Source organism: Anoplopoma fimbria, chromosome 9, assembly GCF_027596085.1.
Source record: "Anoplopoma fimbria isolate UVic2021 breed Golden Eagle Sablefish chromosome 9, Afim_UVic_2022, whole genome shotgun sequence".
In the NCBI taxonomy this organism is placed as follows: domain Eukaryota; kingdom Metazoa; phylum Chordata; class Actinopteri; order Perciformes; family Anoplopomatidae; genus Anoplopoma; species Anoplopoma fimbria.
The window spans coordinates 27,298,935-27,321,074 of record NC_072457.1 but is presented as its reverse complement, the minus strand read 5'-3'; the positions used below and the strand labels follow the sequence as shown (position 1 = coordinate 27,321,074).

Below are 22,140 nucleotides of genomic sequence, written 5' to 3'. Positions count from 1 at the left end.
AGCAATGAAACAGGTCTTTTGCAGCGAGTAGAGATTTTCAATCACTCTATCATTATGAATGTCTTTATTTCCCTGTGCACTGACATGGTCGCAGTGGTTCTCAGGTGAATTCACAGTCAGCCCCCTAAAGATGAAATGGACAAGATGTAGTGATTCTTAAAAACAATTTATCCTCAATTTAGGGCCCTCTATGAACTTTCAATATGCATATTTTGGTTTCCTTACACGGCTTTATAATATGAATGTACTCTGGCTTGCACATGCATGTTTTTACCAAAGGTTTTAAAAGAAGTAAACCCGGCAGTCACGTGTTAAATGGAAAGGTTTTTGAGATGATAAAGATTAGTTGATAAATTGAGTATTAGTATCATATCTACAGACGTTTAAATTGAATCATTTTAATAACAATTTATGCAGCATTTTTTAAGCAACAGTTCAGCGACTCCAGAGTGTCAAATGTTGATATTTGCTCTTCCATAACAGTAAACTAAATATTTCGAGCTTTTTGACTGCTGATTGGACAAAACAAGCATTTTTTTTAAAAGTCAATGATTAAATTATTTAATTCATGATTAAATTGCAATGGGCATTTTTCTATATAGACCGGACAACTGTCTGATTTGTCAAAAATAATCTGTGTAGAATCTTGTAGACCTAGTCACTTTTAATTTGGGGATTTTACTGATTTTACAGAAGCAACTGTTAAATTATTAAATGTATTTACAATAATTATTGCATGTAACACAAAGGCTTAAAATGCACAAAAAAAAAGGAGGATCCATCTATCTACTGATTACTCATGTGAGAATCTCCTATTATGTCTCCCTTTCTCACCCTCCAAAGAAAATATCGTAAGACACGGAAGAAAAATAAAAAGATTGTGTAAAACATATGACTGAATCACACAAACTCCATTTGTATGTATCTCTGTAAAACCAAACGCCCTCTGACGGCGCAGCGTTTCAGTTCACCGTTGGCAGTGACTCACCTGGTCGTCTGGTTTCGTGTTGTAATCAAGGTGTGGTCAGGTCGTCATACAGGTGAGCGAAGCTGTTGCTAATACACGGAGTCGTTGTAGTCTCTAAGAAAGTGAGAACAAAACAAAACGAATGAAAGCAAGAACATAATAAAAGTAACATGAGCTGCATGAGCCGCTCAAAATGTGTCATAATAGCCTGCTTTACCCTTGAACTGGGCTGTGTTCTCTATTATTTGTCATACAGGTCTTCTTCTTCTTTTTAACTGTTTAACTATTCTTTACTGTGTGATTATTTTTTTGCTTATTTATAACACTTGTTTTGATCTTGTTTTTTTTACTATGTCTCTTGTTTGCACTATCCTCTCTGCTGTTGTAATCCTGCACATTTCCCCGATTGGTCTTGTTAGTCAAAGGTCTGCACTCAACTTTGTATTTTGCTCTTATAGACCTTTCCTAACCTACATTGTAAACAAGCATGTAAATGTAGCCTACACATGTAAAAAACTAAACAAAAGAAGACATGTATGACAAAGTTTTAAATGATATGTCCCTCTTGTAGTAATATAATAACCTTTAAGTATGGTTACTATCTTTTATTATTATTTACTACAACATTAAGCCACTATTCTCGATGCTGACAAAGGCTATTTTTTTTAGAAGAAAACTTTAATTCCCTTTTTTTTTCAAGAAGTACTACCCTGAGCCTTCCTCGTAGCACTTATTGCATTCATATTAGTTGTTGCACTTATTGAATTCGTATTTGTTTACTGCACTTATCCTATTCGTAGTAGTTTGTTGCACTTATTATATTCGTATTAGTCTGTTGCAATTATTGTTTTCGTAGTAATTTGCCTCTGCACTATACTTTTGCTCTGGTTTATGCTTTAAGATGCTTGTTTAAGAAAGGAGATGCACTTATGACTTCTGGTGACTAGTAGTTCTCTTGAATACCTATGTTGAATACACTTCCTGTAAGTCGCTTTGGATAAAAGCGTCTGCTAAATGACTGTAATGTAATGTAATGTAATGTAATGTAATGTAACTATGTAGGCCAAATGAATCGACAACTGAGTGTATAATGTATGTACTTTTTTATTTAACTCTAGTTTATATAATATCTGCCAGCACAGCACCATATGGGCTTGTGTCCACATAGCGTCTTTTCCCAGCTTTTCTACAAAAAAGCGTTCCTTTACTATATTTACAATAATGTTGTGTGTATGGAAGTAAACATAAAGAGTTAAAACAAAAAGTTATTTTCATGACACCGATTTTGATAATATATACTGAATCATACAGATCTTTATATAAATATTAAAAATATTCTTATACAGTTCAAAAAGCTGTGTAGTAAAGCTACAACACTCTGGCTTAATACTCTATCCAACAATAAAGCAGGCTGTGGCAGGGTGGGGTCGGGCTGAGGGGGCGGGGTCAGTGTGATATGGGCGTGGTCAGGCTGAGGTGGGCGGGGTCAGGCTGAGGTGGGCGGGGTCAGGGTGAGGTGACGCTCCTTTTACTCATTCTTGCTCAGTGGACTGTCGGCCAGCAGCAGCAGCAGAAGCAGCAGCAGCAGCGTCGGAGAAAGTCAAGTGAAGTGAAGTGAAGTGAAACCAGCCGAAACCAGCCCTTATCTGGAATAACCCAACGCGCGTCCCCGTGTCTCCACAGGTAAGACTGGATGAGTGCGCGTTCACATTGTCTTTGTCACCGGCGGAGGTGTGTGTGGGTTTTTTTTTTTTTTTTTCCTCCCATTATTTTTGCGCATTGTGTTCGGTATCCTGCTTTGGATATTAGCGTGTATGTTCATGTGGGATCATGTTTGCTCTGCCTTGTATGTGGAGGTCATTTCCGCATGCCTCACACTGCCTGCTGGTTTCTCCAGGCCCCAAAAGTTTCCTTTCTTGCGTTAAAACACATTTGTCTACTGTTCAGTGTGACAAAGGGCTCCTTCTGACTATTCACAGCGGTGCTTCTGGCCCGAGTATCGACCAATCAACTTGACGTCACTTGTCAATAGTGTGTGTGTGTGTGTGTGTGTGTGTGTGTGTGTGTGTGTGTGTGTGTGTGTGTGTGTGTGTGTGTGTGTGTGTGTGTGTGTGTGTGTGTGTGTGTGTGTGTGTGTGTGAGGCAGGTGAGCTTCAACCAAACATATTGCTATTGTTGAAAATATCTTTCTATAAAAAGCGAGAAAGTTAAATGTAATAGAATGTGTATCAGTGATAATCCCACAAAGCATTTTAAGGACAACTAGGAAGAAAACGACAAAGCATTATTATATGTTCTGCTTACTTCTAAATATAAACTGAATAAGAGCCAAGGTGATTTATGGATTATCCACATAAAGTTAAATAGCAGCTGTTTTTTTATTTTTTTTATAATTTATTAATGATTTATGTCATTTTTAAGTAGAGCTGCCCAAAATGATCCAATCCCTTGGATATAAAGTTTTCTCCGGTGAGTATGAGCAAAATATCGGCAATTTGGGTTTGTGAGTATTTGAAGATGTCACCTAGACAGTTCTGTAAAACCTCATCAACCAACCGTTAATTAAGAAGTTGACACGCAGATTCATTGACAATTAAAAAAATAACATTGTTAGTTGTGGCCCTAACTTTAAATGTTTGCGCTCAAACAACAGTTAATGATAAAATGAGCTAATTATTCTTTGGTGAGTAAGTTCCTTGTAACACACATCTGTAATGTGTACCATTGAATAATGAATCATATCCCTAAACTGTGTTGTGCTGTTCCTATAGCGCCCATCCCCTCCCACTCTGCTGCTCATGCCAGCAGTGATGTCTCCAGGTGTTGCCAAATCTTCCATGATGTCATAACCTTAGTTAGCACATGCTCCAGACTTGACAGGACAGCAAGTTTTCAATCCTGCTTAGTAGCCGCAGGAGCACACGTTCCCATTATTACATTTCCACTGAAGTGAGTGAGTAAATCCACTGTAATCAGCACCCATTTTGAATTACTTTTGTCTTATCCGCTTTCTTCTTATGAGATTAAGTCATTTGCGCTGTCCTCCCTTTGCCGCCAACTTTACTATCTGTTTAAGTCAAATTTAACATGGGGTCATATTGGAATTACAAGTGAAACATCTTACCTCTCTCTTGGACCATTAAACGCCAAACCACACTGTTGTTTTCTTGTTTGAATTATCAGCAAGTAACACCATCACAAAGAGCTAAACAACTTTTTGCATCCTACTTGTTCCTGGACCAACGCCTCCAGCTGAGGCTGTTGCATGTGTGTCAGGTTGAAAAGGACAGCATGGCGATGCTTTTTGCCTCCACCGAGCAGCAGACAGCACCCTGGTTGGAAAGCTGTGCCTGTCTGCCCTCGGGGAAGAGGGTGGATGGGTGGAGGGGGGCGACTTACTGTAGATTTCGCATCTACAGCTGTGGTGGCACGGTGATAATCCCCCCTCCTGCTTAATTCCCTGATACTGTCCTACATTAGCAGAGCAAGAGGCCAGGAGATCCTTCAGAATATAAATAGGTCCACACTTTGCAAAGCGGGGATTACTGTATATGTCGTGTATCATAACCTCTTTGTTTAGCAAGAAGGATTTCTTTAGCTATGGATTCCCCTTTCTTGCCTCGTCTCTGTGTCTGTTCAGCAGTGCCTGGCTGAGTACTTTCTAGGGGCTCAGTTACAGCCACTCAGTCGTGTGACCCGCTCTGGGTTTTGCACCAGCACCCTGCCTCTGTGTTTCACTGTTCCCATGGAGAAGGGGGACGCAGGGAGATCAAGTTTCCCATCAGCTACGATAGGGGTCTTTGTGGTAGGACAGGATCGAAAAACCTCCACGGGGTTAACTTCCACAGGCTTTAAGGGGAAAGCTTCATTATACAATGCTGTCGTCAAACGATGCGGACACCCAGCGCTTCACTGTGATCATTATCTCTGACCAGAGAATGTGGCTTCACTTTAACCTATGCAGCTAAAGCAGGCAGGTGCCACAGGAACACTAGACTTCCAGAGAGTGGGGTTAAAGCAAGCCAAACATTTTTGAGTCTCTTTGTTTAGGATGAATACGGTAATTAAATAATTGGCAGGATCGTCCGAAAACATCCATTCACGATGCTGTCACTGATAAACTAAAACCAGAAGCTTCTAGCGGAGCACAATGGTTTAATGCTGAGCAAGTACGGCTGGCACTGCCCAGCTGGACGCTACCCATGACCGTCACTGAAATGAATTATTTACCTTCCACAGTTCTCTTGGTTGGATAAAACCAGGACAAGAGAAATGTCCCTTACTTAAAATGTCAAAGACCTAATGGTCTGTTTCCTCCCATCCCACGCACTTAGGAGCTGTATGAATGTCTGCCAGGTTTCAAGTGAATGCCTGTCAGAGACACACATGCATCAGTCCAACAGCATGCTGGAAATAGCTGAACTCTCACTGTTTTCTTCATGAATACATTACCTTTCATCATTTCTTTTTCATTACTGACTGCGTATGCAAGCAGGGAGGAGGAACTAGATTCCAGCACTGACTCAAAAGACAAAGTTTTCACAGTTGGATGACTTGGCTGAGTTGTACTTCTCAGCATAGTGACTCTGATGAGTCCTGTGGTCTGTTTTTTCTCCTCCTCCCTGTCCCTTAATTACACTGCTGTGAGAGCTTGAGGAACGTGATGACAGCGAGGGTGTGGTTGAAACAGAGAGTTGTTAGATGTGCAACATGAAGATCATCAATTTTTTTTGTGCGTATGGTCACTCGCTGTTGCGTGAATATCTCATAACTCGGTTTTTGGTTGTTTTCTTTTGAAAGGATTTTAAGCTCTCTTGGGGTTGAGAAAGTTGTGCAACCCTGAGGCCTGTGCATATTTTACAAAACACTGGATAAACTGAAAAAATGCATGGGGGTTTCAGACAATCAGGGCTGTTCCTCTTCCTTTTTTCATGTCCTCTTTGTTCCTTTTTAAAAGTTGCCGTTTCGGATGTTAATAAAACAAATGACATGACCATTTTCAGAATGAGTCACTGCATTTTTTATCATGCTATTTTTCACTCGTCAAATATTCAGATTTAATGTTTTTGTTTTGTTTTCTTAAAGGAGAACAAACTGAACTTGAACCGGTTCCAGCGGAGCGTTGTATTCTTTAAGGTCCCTTCAGACTTTTGCCCTGCTCTCTCCGAAGCATCCCCCTCCCTCTCCCTCGTGCCTCTAATCTCCCTGAAAAATTAATCATCTGTCACATCGCCTCAGTGCTCAGCCGCACACCGATGCGTGGCAGTTCAAGAAAAAAGAAAAAGAAAAAAAAGACTCCCTGTCAGGCCTTTTAAACAGGGTTTTGGATGCAGCCACCAAAGTTGGCCGGTGAACACACAGAGCCATCTTGATGTGCTTCAGCCTTTTTGGTCGCATCCAGCGGGGACACTTGAAACCCGGTTTCCTTTTCACTATGACAGCAGTCAGTGGGACAATGCGGCTACTCTTGTCCTCCCTACCCCAAACAAAGTAGCACAGAGGCTCTCTGTGCTGCATCAGAGACTTAGTTCATCCTCTTCCTTCCTACCGCCAACTAAACAACACAGAGAGGGACACATCCGTCTTACTGTTGTCCAAAGACACAATCAAGGCGCTAAAGGCACTTTCTTCAAGGAACTGGGTTTCAGATGTTCAAATGCAGGATTACATTTTCTAATAAAAGAAATTAAATCCATGCATATCTTGGAGATTATGTGGTATTTATCGTTCCTCTCATATGGAAGACAATGTTTGGACATACTTGTGAATGTGATGCGACACAGTGTGGTTAACTCTGCATGCCTTTCAAATGAGGGTTTATTGTCACACAGTGGTACACCCCCTTTTTTTACTCATTCCCTCCTTCTTTATCAGCTTTGTGTAACCCGATCCCGCTCTGCGCTCAGGCACCTCCTCCGAGACGGCTCACATTTCCTTTGATTCACAGCGAGGACCCACAGGGAGTAAACAACCAGTTTACAGCCACCGTACTGCATCTACCGGTTTCATTCAACTCGTTAAAGTAGTTGCAGTGAATCCCCTGACAGATCTAGATCTAGGGCCATTATACATTCTGCTGCTTACTCTATACATTGGCATGCTGACTGTAGTTGCCTCGGTTGTTGGGAATGTTTCCAGTTGAGGCGAAGAAGGGGAGTGCACTGTGCTGCATCCGCCACATTTAGACGGAGTCAGTTTGTGTGTTGCTCAAGTGCTCACCAGCAGTATCTCATTGTCTGTTCTTTCTCTGTGGGCTCTTGGCACGCTGGCGTTGCTAAGGTCTGGATTTTATCATCTGCCTGTCACAGTCAATTGACAAAATGCTCTGGCTCACAATGTGAACTTGAAGCTGCATTCTCCCTGAACTTGGTGCATGACGTGATAACGGCCTGCAGTAGACTGTCAGCATGGTTTTCCGTCCACAGTGTGAAGAAAACAGTTGTGAAAGTTCATCAACCTCCCCTCTCTGACCAAACAGCCCAGCAGTTGGTGAGTCAGATAATGTTGACCACCACTTCCTGTCACCCACCACAATAAATCCATTAGCTGTGCACCACTTCACATCCTCTCTTATTGATTTATAACAAACAACTATCCAGTTAGCCCCAGCTGCCTCCATTACAGTGCCATAGCGGCTGTTGTTGGACGAGTGGGGGGGAGGGGATGTGTGGTTTGGGGACCAGGAAGGTTAGTGGGGGTGTTAAGCTGTATCCCATTGGGACAACTGAACCCAGACTCTTCGGAGAAGGGATGGAGGGAGCACGACTTCAACTGCTGCCGGAGGCTCAGCTGGCTCTGCTGGCCATTTTACTGTGTCAGGAGGTTTGGGCTGTGTGAGTGCAGGGTGGTGTGTTAAAGTCATCTGGGAAACGGTGTGTAGTAAGGGGAGTGTGTGTCGCATGTCAGGGGACATGCATGTGAAAGGCTGTGCTCATGTGCATGTGCAGCCGACATGTCAAATAGTTGATCTGTGCAGATGGTGCAGAAAGCTTTACAGATGTGTGGAAACATAATCTGCTTTATTTGCATGTCAGCCTAAACATGGCATTAGCAAGCTTGTTAGAAATCACAGGGCACCAGACGAGGTTCTGATGAAGTTCTGACAACCATGAGACTTTACAATTAACATTAACTAAAGATAAATGTGTTACCTGTTTGTTTTTTGATAGATTGAAAATGTTCTTGCCGAGAGTTAACTGATAGAAGTCAATATCACGTCTTTACGATAAACATGAAGTTAGCTTAGCTTAGTTTGTTGTAAAAAAGGACTGCTTGCAGTTGTACAGAAGGTTATGTGTTTGGGACTACTTCCTGTTGTTTCCGTACTGAGTAACCAAATGAGCTATAGCTATGCCTCCTGTTTCAAGTCTTTATGCTAAGCTAAGCTAACTGGCTTCTCGCTCTAGTTTCATACTTAACTGACAGACACTAGGGTGGTATCAATCTTGTCATCTAAACTCTTGGCAAGAATGCGAATAGGCGTGTTTCCCATAATTACGAACTCTGACTTTACACTCATTTGGCAAGCTTCATCCTCTCAGGCAGGCATGTAAAATCCCAGCAGAGCTCACAGCACAAACTTGGTGATGTGTTATTTACACCCCTGCCTGCCAAACAGACATGAGGCTAAACAACAAATCACTGCAAACTCTGTAATGTATGTTAGGTGCCTCTCTGGAATACGACCGGAGTACATCTCCAGCCCCCCTGGGCCTCTTCCCTGACCTGATTCATTCCTGCTGTGATACAAAGAGGAGCTTAGGCCAGCCAAGTCAAAAAATCTGGAGCTCTGGAATGTTTTTTTTTTTTTTTTTTTTTTTTTTTTTTGGGGGGTTTAATTGTGATATTGTGACACAACAGGTTTAATTATCGTGATGATTTAATGCTGAGAATTAAGTTTCAGAATATACAGTTTAGCCCCTTCAGCAATAAGGTGTATTCAGCCTCACCCGGTTCACTCACTCACTCACTCACCCACACACTCTGCTGCCACACCCTTCTACAGAGCCTGTCACTGCTGGGGAGACACTCCCTGTCTGACATGCCTGTGTGTGTGAGTGGTGGGGGGGGGGTTTACTCATCCATTGTCTCAGCAGCCATAGCCTTTATATTAGTTTCAGCTGCGTATGAGTGAGTCAGCGAGAAGTTTAGAAGAGTTTTAAAGAGTGAAACATGTGTGCACTTTTCAGCACAAGATTTAAACACGTCTAAACATGACATTAGCAAGCTTGTTAGAAATCACAGAACTCTCTGCAAGAAAACACGGGACTGAATTTACTACACTAGTGAGGAATGTGACACCAGCGTTTCACCATCGGGTGCTGAACAGTATCCGTCTCTGCTGTTCTGTTGCAACCAGTTCACTGACACGCATTCCTGTTAGGTTTTGTTTTTTTACCAAGCAGAGGTTTTTAGTGGCCTAAATTAAGTCATCCACAGAGGCTGTTGCTTCACAAGATAGCAGGAAAGTGATAATTGTGAGACATGGTTTTCCTGAGAAAAAGGTAGTGTGGCCTCCATGTTCCTGGGCATTTGTGTGGGCAGGTGGATAGACGGTGGTAAAGACGATGATGGGGCAAGGTACAGTGAGAGTGAAAGGATGCGTCACTCATTAACTAGAAGAGAGCAAAGTCCAGACAGAAGTACACAATGCAACCAACAGCGTTTTAGTCAGCACTGAACAATGGGGGAGGGATCAGCAGATAAGCCTCGACTAAGTTTTACAATCACCATTATATAGAAAAGGAAAGTTTAATGTTTAATTTTTTTTGCTTGGCTGTAATTTTTACATTGCGACATGTTATTTTAAATCTAATCTTTTGAATGGGTTCCTTTTAGATTTTCATGGCTCAGACCACAGTCGTGGTTAATGTGGGGAAGGGGGAAAAAAAGCGAATTAATGAGAAAACCCAAGAGGGGAACAGCACTTATCAGCAAACAAGCGAGCATAGCTTCAAACATCAGATGGGTCAGCGGATAAAACCCCCACTGTACAGTGCCTGAGCAGGGTTTTGGTAACCTAGGAGATACGCGGGGCGTGTCGCAGCATTGCAACAGTTGGCTGAACCCGCTGCCTCGCCCAGGAAAACAAAGACTACACAAACACTGTCCCTGATTTACAGAGAACAGGAAAGTTGTGTGGATGCGGTGTACAAGCTAGAGTTCTGCTTCAAACAAAAAGTCAAACGGGCTTTGTTTCATATCCGTTGTATCTGTAAACTCCAGCAGTGGGTCAATAATATGCATTTAGATGGATATAAGTTCTACCTTTGGTAAAAGGTAGAACTTATATCCATCCAACTATCCATCCAACTTAAATCTGCCTTATTGATCAATGGATAGATAGTCAGGAGTTGCTTACCATGTTGACGTACCAGCCCTCATTATTAAAAAGAGGCCACACCTTTCGTTTGAACTGTAGGAATACACAGTATTTGTAATCATAGTCTTTGTCCTGTGAGTCAGTGCAGTAACTGTAGGGAAGCATGTAGCTGCAAGCACAGACAGTCCTCTGGGCCCCAGTCCTGCAGGAACTCATGCCAGACTGACTCCAGCTGAAACTGGCTGAGCTGCTGCTCCCATGTGAAGGTGAGAGTGAGATAGAGGGACGTGTTGGGACCTTTTTTACAAGAACATCAGGTTCAGGTAAATGTACTGTGAGCACATGCATATCTACGGGTGATTAAAACATTCAGGCCCAAAAAAAACAAGTGGAGACTTGCATGTGAGTTACCAGCCCATTTAGGTGCCACAGAGATGAACCTGAGGACAGACTAATGAAGAACATGCCGTACACACACTGTTGACAGTTTCTCTTCATCTTACAAACTGTAATGAAAAAACAAAACCTGCTACAGAAGTTACAATGATACACAAACACAACTACGCACACAGTAGGCTGCCTGGGGGAGAAAAAGTGGGCTGGGTCGGCTGAGGGACTGAAACATAACACGACACATCCTTATGCAAAGCCAGAGGGCAGAGCGATGAGGGAGTGGTCGGAGCTCCAGCGTGGAAGGCAGAGAGACAAAGTAGATCAGCTTTGAACAAATTCCTTTCCTTCAAAGCCATCAATCAACTCCGCCGTACTAACTGGTTATTAAGTTGTGCAAGTATGAATGTGTTGTGTGAATTTGAATGTTAGCAGAGGAAAAGTTGGTCATTTAGGGGTTTATTACAGCTCATTTTGTTCCCGACACAGCAGCTTGACATTGTGACTTTAAGCCCTGACTTCTTTTATTAGTTGTAAAGACGGAAGATAAGTTTAGGTGCTTATTGCACAGATTTGTGTTAAGAGCTATAAGCAGATGTCAATGGCAATATTTTGAGCTTTTATCCTCCGTTTAATCCTTTATCTGTTGACCCCCCCGTGTACATGTACAGTACACGCACACAAAAAGCACAATGCACTCATGCAATGAGCTCTGCAAAGAATCCTGTCAGTAACAGTCAAACATCTGAAAACACTTGAGAACAGCACAGTGAACGCATTGTGTCGGTCGTATGTCGTTCATATGCTGAAATTCTATTTTATTTTTTCAGTGATGAGGAGCGTTACTGTGGTGTCTGGGTGTAATAAGCTGCAGAGATGGAAAACATCCATGCATAGTCTGACAGTGAGAGGTTGTTTTTCAAAATTGAAGGATATATTGTAGTCTTCATTTTAAGGTTGCATATTAGAATATGAGATAAGGGTGTTCAGAAAAAAACCTGCCCATCACATTTAGTTACAGTTAGCAACATTTAATTTAATATTCAATTTAATATTTGAGACATGTTTTTTTAAACACACGTTTGCATTATCTTCATGAATAATTATTTAAATATCTAGGATTCACATGTACAACCCATAATTAACGTATGCAGGTAATGGTAAAGTACATTCATATTCAAGCCCAGTAGACCAATGCAAAAATGATTGTTTTACTATGAGATGCAGTAAGACGTCTATGCGTGGATTGAGAATACCTCAGTAGATGTAGCAAGGTGATTTATTTTTCTCATGATTTAGGAGGTGTAGAGCAAACTTGCACAAGTTGTAACAAGTAGCATGTCAGTTACGCAATCTGGAGCTCTGAAAAACAGAAATGAAACAACACAAGACGCCCCAAGATGTCAGATTACTAGAAGCATATTTACTGGGACCCGGAAGGCGAGTAGGTCGAAGTAGTGGAAATAAGAAAAATCAAGTCAAGTTGCAGGTGTTTTCTAAGAGGTGTAGTGTGAAATAAGAAGTATGTATGCTCACTGTCTGCACACGCACACGCACACACGTACTCCCCCCAGTGGTGTCGAAACCAGACGGACAGGTTGCTGATTGCCATGCGTCAGCAGCAGGCTGCTCCCACGGCAGTATGGGCGGAGGCCCGGGGTGAAAGGTCACTTGCGCTGACTAGCATTCCGGACTTACAGCTGTCTCTTTGCCCTCCCTCCCCCATGAGCCTCTGCTGCTGCTCTGTGTTGTCATTTTCAGGCCAGGGTGCACGGCTGGGAGGGGTGGGGGGTGGGGGGATGTCATTTTGTGATACTCTGGTTGCATATATAAGTGTATGACGCTCTTGTGGTAGGGAGCAGACTCCTCCCTGGAATATTAATTCATGTTGTGAAGTTATCACTATCATCGCAGAAGACATGTTGTAAATCTTGACCTTTTTTGTGTTTTTTAGGTTTGCTCCTTTGTTGTTTTGATAACTGGAGGCAAGGATGGCAATGCAAAGTAAGTAATTCCTAATTCAGCTCTGTTTTTAAACATTTTTATGTATTTTACTATCATTCTATTTACTTTTGCTACAAACCATTTAAAAAATATAGTGATTTTATGTTAGTTTAGGTTTATTTGGTAGGGACATCACTGTATATGCACCACAGTTAGCCATAAGGCTATTTTTCATCTGTAGTTCAGTCAGTGTGTGTTGATTTCATTTTTTTAGCTTCTGCATTTTCAAGTTCACTTTTGTATTGATCATCCCATTCCGCAGTAGTTTTAAAGTAGACCGTTACCTTTCCTACTTCCAACAATTGTTTTCATGTATTTATCTTGCCATACATTTGAGAACTAAAGGTTACTTCTGTAAAAGAGTTCCTTTTACGTGGCGTAGAAGCAAAACACTGGTCAACTGGCAGCTTGTCAACTTTGGTCCAACATTTGTGCCGTCCCATAATGCCTCTCTTTGTGCTTGGCAGTGGGCGAGCCCAACAGCGGCATGGTGAAGGTGGCAGAGTGGCAGGAGACCAGGTACGGCATAGACTCGGGCATCCAGTCTGGAGCGAACACGGTCAGAGATGACGACGGCGAGTACACCACCTCCAAGCACTACACCATGACCACCACTGTCACAAGTGAACAGCCTGGTAAGACAACAAGCACTGGGTCAAACCAGCCAATGAGCAAACAATGTAGTTCCTGCCTTTTATAACATGCGGCCTGTGATATCATCATCATCATCATCATCATCATCATTTCTCTGTAGACATCGACGCACACTACACCAGAGCCCAGAGGGTGCGTGCTGCAATGTTCCCAGAGACGCTGGAGTCGAGCACCACCATCCTGTCGACTCAGACGGACCCGTCCCAGATGACCAACGTCCAGCGGCTGGCGGAGCCCTCCCAGATGCTCAAGACCGCGATCATCCATCTGATCAACTACCAGGACGACGCAGAGCTGGCCACACGCGCCGTGCCTGAGCTCACCAAACTGCTCAACGATGAAGACCAGGTGACGAACGCACAATCATGCCAGCGGACACAGACACACACACACACACGCAATCTGGAATTGGTGCCATATTTTGGTCAATCTAAGGGTCTTATTAGATATAAGATTGAACTAAATGTAGTACTGCTGCACATAAAATAATATGTGTAGCTATTCGTTCAAATCTGAATAATCCATTACAAGTTTGAGTCATTTATCGATGTTTAATGTCATTGTAAATGGAATATGTGGGGAAAGTTTGAAGCCGCCATATTGAATTTGAACTTCTTAAATACCACACTCTGTTAAAGAAGTAGCATTGAAACCAAGTAGGGTCGCCTTCATGTGTATATATAATTTTGCGTCAGTAAAACTGAACTCTTCTTCTCTCATCAGGTTGTGGTCGGCAAGGCAGCACAGATTGTCAACCAGCTTACCAAAAAGGAGGCGTCGCGGCGTGCGCTGATGCAGTCCCCTCAGATGGTGGCGGCGGTGGTGCGGGCGATGCAGAATACCAGCGACATGGAGACAGCGCGGGCCACAGCCAGCATCCTCCACAACCTGTCCCACCAGAGGGAGGGCCTGCTCTCCATCTTCAAGTCCGGAGGCATCCCGGCTTTGGTTCGCATGCTCAGGTACAGACAAAGAGGAGAGGAGACGTTATTTGAATTCAGTCAGTTATTAATTTGATCCTTGCTGTTGTTTTCCTTTATTGGGAAAATGGACTCTTTCTTATATGTAGGTATGAAAGAGAAAAAATACCTTTTAAACACTGACTTAGAAAACACCCTTTAGTCAAAGTAATTTGCATTTTAAGTACTTTTGAAGAAAGACTAAAAACAGGACATAATTAGAATCCCTCGGTGTATTTTAATCTTAACAGTAAGGACAATTTCCATTCATGTATGGCAGCTGTTTGCGCCATTAGTTTGTGATCCACTCTTAACCTGCCTCTCTCCCACAGCTCTCCCATGGAGTCTGTGCTCTTCTACGCCATCACCACCCTCCACAACCTGCTGCTGCATCAGGAAGGAGCCAAGATGGCTGTTCGTCTGGCCGACGGCCTGCAGAAGATGGTTCCCCTTCTGAAGAAGAGCAACCCCAAGTTCTTGGCCATCACCACGGACTGTCTGCAGCTGCTGTCTTATGGCAACCAGGAGAGCAAGGTTTGTTTGCATTTTGTCAGTACATGTAACACAAATGCTGGGACACTTCGTACCGGTACTGTATTGTAATTTGAGACTTTCGTGCTTGTGTGTACACCTGTTTTTGTTTTGGGTGTGGCATGTGAACAGAGTTGTTCAGGTGCGGACACAGTGAGGGTATGGGTGTGGTTATTTGTTGACTGGTAAAATGATTGAGGATTAACTGGTGGTGATCTGCCGGGACAGGTCGCAGCTTTGTAAGATTTATGCATTGTAAACCGATGACAAATTCCTTTTACAAAGGTGTTTAAAAATTATTTTCACACCATCTGCACTTTGTAAACTCACACAGTCCGTCTCTCTCACAGCTGATCATCCTTTCCAACGGGGGTCCAGAGGGTCTTGTTCACATCATGAGAAACTACAGCTATGAGAAGCTGCTGTGGACCACGAGCCGTGTGCTCAAAGTCCTCTCCGTGTGCCCCAGCAACAAACTCGCCATTGTAGAGGCCGGTATGTACTGCATGTTCTCTCTTAGTGTGCTCAGAGCCGTCCTACAGGTGTGTCAACCTGAAATGTGGCTGTTGGCTTCTTGTCAACCACAGTGTTGCATGACAGCACCATTACTGAGATGTTGAGCTGAGTGATCTGACTTCTCTCTGCAGGCGGGATGCAGGCTCTGGGTCAACACCTCACGGGCTCCAGCCAGCGTCTGATGCAGAACTGTCTGTGGACACTCAGGAACCTGTCTGATGCTGCTACCAAGCAGGTCTGTGTCCACAACCACGCTCACTCTTTTCTTCTTGAAAATCTGGTCATTCCGCATATTTCAACATGAGGAACTTTTCTAAAAATCTTTCTCTTCCTTTTCCAGGAGGGTATGGACAGCCTTCTGCAGGTTCTGGTGGGCCTGCTTAGCTCAGACGATCTCAACATGCTCACTTGCGCCACCGGCATCCTGTCGAATCTCACGTGCAACAATGCCCACAACAAAACTCTGGTCACCCAGGGCAACGGTGTAGAGGCGCTGATCCACGCCATATTGCGAGCCAGTGAGAAGGAGGATGTGACTGAGCCTGCCGTCTGCGCTCTGCGCCACCTGACATCACGCCACCAGCAGGCTGAGGTGGCACAGAACGCTGTGAGGAGACACTACGGCATCCCCGCCATCGTCAAGCTGCTCAACCAGCCCTACTACTGGCCCGTCATCAAGGTAGAGGGAAGGGAAGGATGGAGGGGATAGAATGGGCTCAAATGTGGGTCAATACGGTTTTAAAGTTTAGAATGAATTCGATGATTAACTTAACTTTAATGCAGTTGTTTTTCACTGGTTTGCAAAGAGTGATATGCAACACAGTGTTTGAAATTTTACTTCAACATCATTTTCATTAGCTCAAAAATCTGACTGACCCTTGTGTGAGCCCATAGGTTAGTCTAGAAAGTGTAAGTGAGTGTTTTACGACTAAGATGGGGTTTACGAAAGACGGTGAAAAGGACTCCAGGAAGGAAAGAAGCCCACTGAGCAAAAGATGTAATTTCAACATTGCCTATATGCTTGAGCTCTGAAATAGACCAGGACTTATTGGCTACGTATAGCCCGGTTTTAGACCATATATAAAACAGCCAACATATTTGATAAATGCATAAACACCTGTAAATATAAAAACCTAAGTACTGCAAACCCCTGCATTTACAGAATGTCATATATACACAGGTTCTGTTTAGACATAATGTGACGAAGACTAGGCGTCTACTAAACTTTCACTTTTCAACTTTGAATAACCGAGACAAATTAAAATGATGTGCATCAATTAAACATATTTTCAACGTCAAATTGCTCAGTGAGAGGGGTTGACCGAAGCAGGTGGTTTTTAAGGGAACATAAGATAAGGACTGTGGTAAATGGTGAGACAGATGGACCGAGGGGGTGGCAGGTCCTGCAGAAAGCCAGAGTCTCAATCAACCTGAAAGAGCGTGAAATGTAATGACAGCAGGAACAGGATGTTGTACAAGACCAGGCTTCATGGGGGAGGAAAATGATCAATTCATAGTTTTTTCATAGTTTAAGTTGCTAGTCATTCTTGTTTTACTTGGTGACCATTAATGGTGAACAGTATCATGACATTATCTTTTTCCTCTCTTCCCTGCCTTAAGGCTGTGGTTGGTCTGATCCGCAACCTGGCCCTGTGCCCAGAGAACCAGGCCCCTCTGAGGGACGCTGGAGCGATCCCCCGTCTGGTCAACCTGCTGCTCAAAGCCCACCAGGACGCCCAGAAACATGGCTCATCCTCCCAGCAGACGTACCAGGTACGTGCTTGTGGTTGCTGATTAACTACGTGTGGGTTTAAGGGGTGTGGAAATTAGTAGTTGTGAATTATTTATGAATTTCTGTATCCCTGCGTAACATTTCTTCTCTTCGTCGTGCTCTTCAGGATGGCGTGAGGATGGAGGAGATTGTGGAGGGCTCCACAGGAGCTCTGCACATCCTGGCAAGAGATCCCATCAACAGAGCAGAGATCGCCAACCTGCAGACCATCCCTCTGTTTGTTCAGGTAGCAGAGGAAACTGAAGCTCTCTCACATTGTTTCCTTTTGTTTGTTTGTTTCTTTTAATCATTTCTTCCCTCCCTCCCTCCAGCTCCTCTACTCTCCAGTGGACAACGTGAAGCGCGTTGCCGCGGGCGTCCTGTGCGAGCTGGCCCTGGACAAACCTTCAGCAGAGCTCATCGACAGCGAGGGAGCGTCGGCTCCGCTGATGGACCTGCTGCACTCCAACAACGAGGGCATTGGTAGGACACCCAGATAATGCACCGCAGTTAGCTTACCGTAATGAAGCATTTAGTCATAGGTGGAAAGGAACAAAGTCAATTTACTCGAGTGCTGTACTTACTGTAAGTGCAGTTTCCAGGTACTTCCCTCTGCATAACCATGTCCATTTTGTGAGACAGTGTACTTTTACTCCACTGCATTTCAGATAGTACTCTCATACAGTAAAAGCCTATTTTAAAATAATGCAATCCACTCATTAAATAGGTTATAGGTGTTAGAATATAAACCTACGTGGGAAGTTTGACTGCATGAAATATTAAAATACTTTAATAAAACTTCTAAGATATGATGTACAGCCGGTACGCTTGTATCAGAATAACTGAAAGATGCTTAAGATGTGCATAATTAGTTTTAAGTACAATTTTAATAAGTTATTTATTATGATGTACTTTTTTAACTTATTTTATCTGACTGATACATTTGTCTTTTGTGGTATTGTTAGTTTCGTGCCAGGAGTTAGATGACAGGAGCGTTACCGCTCTCTTTAGTACGATAAATATGAAGCTAACGCCAGCAGCTGGTTAGCTTAGCTTAATTTGGACAAAAAACGAAAGTTTGAAAATAACTTGTTACGGGAATTTTGCCTTCTTAAGTTTCCTTAAGAAATAAAGCCGTTCATAAGCCTGGCTGGAGATGAGTGATGAAGCGTGGTGTCGATCTTCATATCTAACTCGCAGCAAGAAAGTTAGGGAGCTTATTTCCCCTGATATCAAATTCCTCTTTTAAGTAAAGTAAATTTGGTTATTTTTCCTCATGACCATTTGTTAGTCATTTTGAAAAAATGTTCAAAATGGCTTTTTAGCAAATGTTGTCAGTACTTGTTCTAATCATCAGTCTAAGCTACTTAAGAGTGTGTCTTATATGGCATTTACAGGTGGAATTACCATGGCTGAATTAGACAAGGCTCACACACACACAGATGTATGTTAATGCTACATTATGCTGTCAAAGCTTTATAACTGATTCTGTTCATGCACTTCATCCATAGTGCATCAAGGCGTAATTTATGCAGTAATCGAGATGAGCACTTAAATCATAATTTCGCTGTAAATTAGTTTTAAACCGTTGACCTCTGGTGCATTAGTCTAAATTGTAAACTTGGATCTGTTTCTTTTTCAGTACGCCCACACTGTAATATATTATTGTTAAAAAGAGAGGAAGGTTTTTGTACGTCGCTGAATGTGTCCCGATTCTTTCCCCCTCAGCTACTTACGCTGCAGCTGTGCTCTTCCGCATCTCCGAGGATAAGAACTCCGACTACAAGAAGCGGGTGTCTGTGGAGCTGACGCACTCTCTGTTCAAACACGACCCCCAGTCCTGGGAGCTGGTGAGTGTCTGTCGCCCTCTATGGCCCGTATTATATCATCTTTAATAATATTTCAAAGACTAATAAATAAACTGTCTATATTTAAGTGTTGACTTTACTTTACCGTTGTCCTCTCGTGACCTCTTTTAGGCCCACAACAGCGTCCCCATAGAAGGACCCTATCAAGATGGTGAGTAACTAAGTCTGAAATGTGCACATGCAGCACATTCCTCAGCACTGGGTCAGTCCACCACAGGCAGCAACCGCAACGTTCAAATACTGTAATCTGCTAACAGGTTGCCTCCCAACTGCAGCATGCAGATTCCATTTAATATTGTCATTTGGTAGCAAAATAAATAGTTTCACTTTTTCTTTGTGTTATTAATACATCATTAGCTGTACCTCATTGAAAAGTCTAGTGTGTCCTTATCTGTGTTTGCATATTTCTCTTAATTTCCTTTTGTTTCCTTTCTTGATGTTGCTCCTAGTTTGGCCTTAGTATCTTCTGTCTCCTCTCAGAGTGACTTAACTTCTCCTCTCTGTATTGTCACTGCAACTCAAAAAAATTGCCAAAAACTTGAAGAAAATGTTAATTGATTTTCCACTAGCTTGTACAATCATCTGTGCTGCTGATGCCACTATCATGACAGCAGCAATAACTAAGTTAGGCTAAGGCTAAACTAAATGTCGTGAGATCTGTTAGTCCAGTGTGTAACAAGGAAAAAACCAACCACAAACCTTGTGATCTCTTGCAGAGATAGATAATGGTTTCCAAGGATACGGGTATGCAGGTGACATGCCCATAGACGGCATGGAAGGAGGAATGATGCAGGACGATTACCCTAGCAGCATGGCCTACGAAAGACAAGGGTACAATGAATATTAAAGGTCAGTACATGCAAACGTTACCTCAGACAATCAGGATCAGTAGTCTTAAATTAAAATTGTACATTTTCTCATTAACATTAAATATTGAAGACAAAAAAAAACCCAAAATATCCTTAGGCATTCTTTATGAACAGTTTAACACTCAAGTACAAGATACTGTTGATCCTGCCTATTTTAAAAGCGGGTAATTTAAAAGCGCAAATATTTGGAAGAACATTTTTAAGTGTAGATTGAACTAAAATAAATGAGATAAAATCCATGTATATTAATTAATCAAAATATCACTTTGTTTTTTAGAATTTGTTGCTTTTGATATATTTGCAGCAACATTAAGAAAAGAACTCAACTAAGAAATGAAGAACCAGAAAAAAGTCTGTAAAATTAGCAATATTACAAAATGTTGCTCATATTGTCATAGTAACAAATGATTGAGGATAAGTGGTAGACAACATTAGTGGTATTAAAAACATAAGAATTTGAGTCAGACCAAAGTTATTTACATCCACTAAATTTAATTGAACTTCTTTGACCTTAATAGGAAACCAAGATCTTTTCCAGTCTATTACTTTGTCTTATGAGTTTCAGTAGAATTTACCACTAGGAGTATTTCATTTAGTCTTATCATTTATGTTGATACCTTTCAAAACAATACAGAAATGCAAATCTTCTTCTGCCAAAACATAAGAGACTGTGATCTTGGTTTGAAGTGGGTGGGAAAAAAAACACATAAATACAGAAATCACAATCAAAAATCAGTTTGAACGTTGGCTGAATATGTTGTTTGTGTTTGAGCCATTCGCCATGTCTGTTGAACAGCTGAGCTTGGAGAAGAAAGTTGATATAGTGAAATCAGATTTTCCTTTGTCCTCTTCATACAGACCCTGAGGAGACAAAGATGTGGAAAAGGAAGCGGAGGAGCTGACATGGAACATACTGGGACAAAGAAGAGAATAAAAGCGTCAGTAGAGATTATTCCCTCTGCTCTCAGCCTGATGTAATATATGCAATTATCACTGAGTACGGGACTCATAATCTTAACAGGGCTCAACTATGTTTTAAAGCATAATTTTGCTGATTATAACTTTGACGATGCTTGTAGGTTTCTATTAGAGAACCTTTTTAAGAGTGCGTGTGTGTGTGTGTGTGTGTGTGCATGTGAGTATGTGAGTATGTGTGCGAGTGTGTCTGCGTGTCTGCGTGTGTTTACGCTTTTGGGTGGGTATTCTATGCCAAAGAGATTTTATTTTGTGATGATAATCGTGTAGCTTCCTCCTTTTCTTTTCTTTCTTTTTTTTGTAAAGAAAAGAGGAAAAAACAACGAGAGTAATAGTTGAAAACACTGCCAGAGGAGGCTCAAAACGTGCACAGTGCACGTGCTCACTGCTCTGTTTCTTTCTTAACGCCTTAGTAACAGTCACTGCTGTCTACCATGTAGTTCTGACACTATATACTGTCGACTTTCTCCCGCTGCGACCCAACTGTGGAGTCGGTGAAGAGTTAGTTTCGCAGCACTAATTCAGTAGGAGTGAGCAAACTAGGAGATGGAGGTCTTTGACAGACCCCTGAGGGAGCAGTGTAAGGCTGCCCCCCCCCACACCCCCCACGGTTGTTTGTTTTCAGGAATGTGGTCATCTTTTATACGTTATTCACAACCGGAACATCAACAAAGAAGTCTTTTGTTATGAATAGAATTTAGAGAAAACATTGTATTTGTAATCAATTCCAGGAGGAGAAGAAGAAGAACAACATGGATACAGTGGTTTTGCAGATGTTTTTAACGGATCATTAAGTCAACAGGTGTGATGATATTGTTGGGGGTGGCACTACAGCTGGAGCAAACTACTGACAGGGAAATTTGTCTTTCTACGTAATAAGAGTTTTTACTGAAATTTTGTTTAATAAAAATAAAGGATATATTAAACGCAACACGGTGTCCATGTTTGAAATGATTTACCTGTTTTTGGAAGCTATAATTACACGCTTAATGAAAATGCCCTTTTTTCATATGTTGGGTGTTTTGGATCTGATCTGCTGCCCTTCAAGACTCCTTTTGGTCTTCTAACCAACCAGCATTAGTTATCATGTGTCAGTCTCCTGTCTTTCAAGTCTTAATAGTGTATAACACATTGTCTTTGAAGTACATTTTGTATACCTAAAGAAAACATTTAGCCATTTCTCTTGTTGAAATTCATCTTCCAAAGAATAGTTCAGGCTTGTTGAGTGATAGATTGTATATAAGTGCACCACACACTGAGGGGCTGCACAGGAAGGCTCATTCATTGGCTGCAGCTGTCTCGTAAAAAAAAACA

General features: G+C 42.2%; 1 protein-coding gene across 1 annotated transcript; it reads left to right on the top strand.

Moving 5' to 3' along the window:
- Positions 1-2,525: 2,525 nt before the first annotated feature.
- jupa (junction plakoglobin a) lies at positions 2,526-21,757 on the top strand. Its single transcript, XM_054604382.1, has 16 exons — positions 2,526-2,650; positions 12,634-12,683; positions 13,151-13,318; positions 13,438-13,685; positions 14,061-14,299; positions 14,629-14,830; positions 15,178-15,322; positions 15,475-15,578; positions 15,684-16,022; positions 16,964-17,116; positions 17,242-17,361; positions 17,447-17,597; positions 18,843-18,964; positions 19,094-19,133; positions 19,699-19,831; positions 20,710-21,757. Exons 2-15 carry the CDS (start codon positions 12,671-12,673, stop codon positions 19,827-19,829), a joined length of 2,175 nt encoding a protein of 724 aa, XP_054460357.1. The 5' UTR covers positions 2,526-2,650; positions 12,634-12,670; the 3' UTR covers positions 19,830-19,831; positions 20,710-21,757.
- The last annotated feature ends 383 nt before the right edge of the window (positions 21,758-22,140 follow it).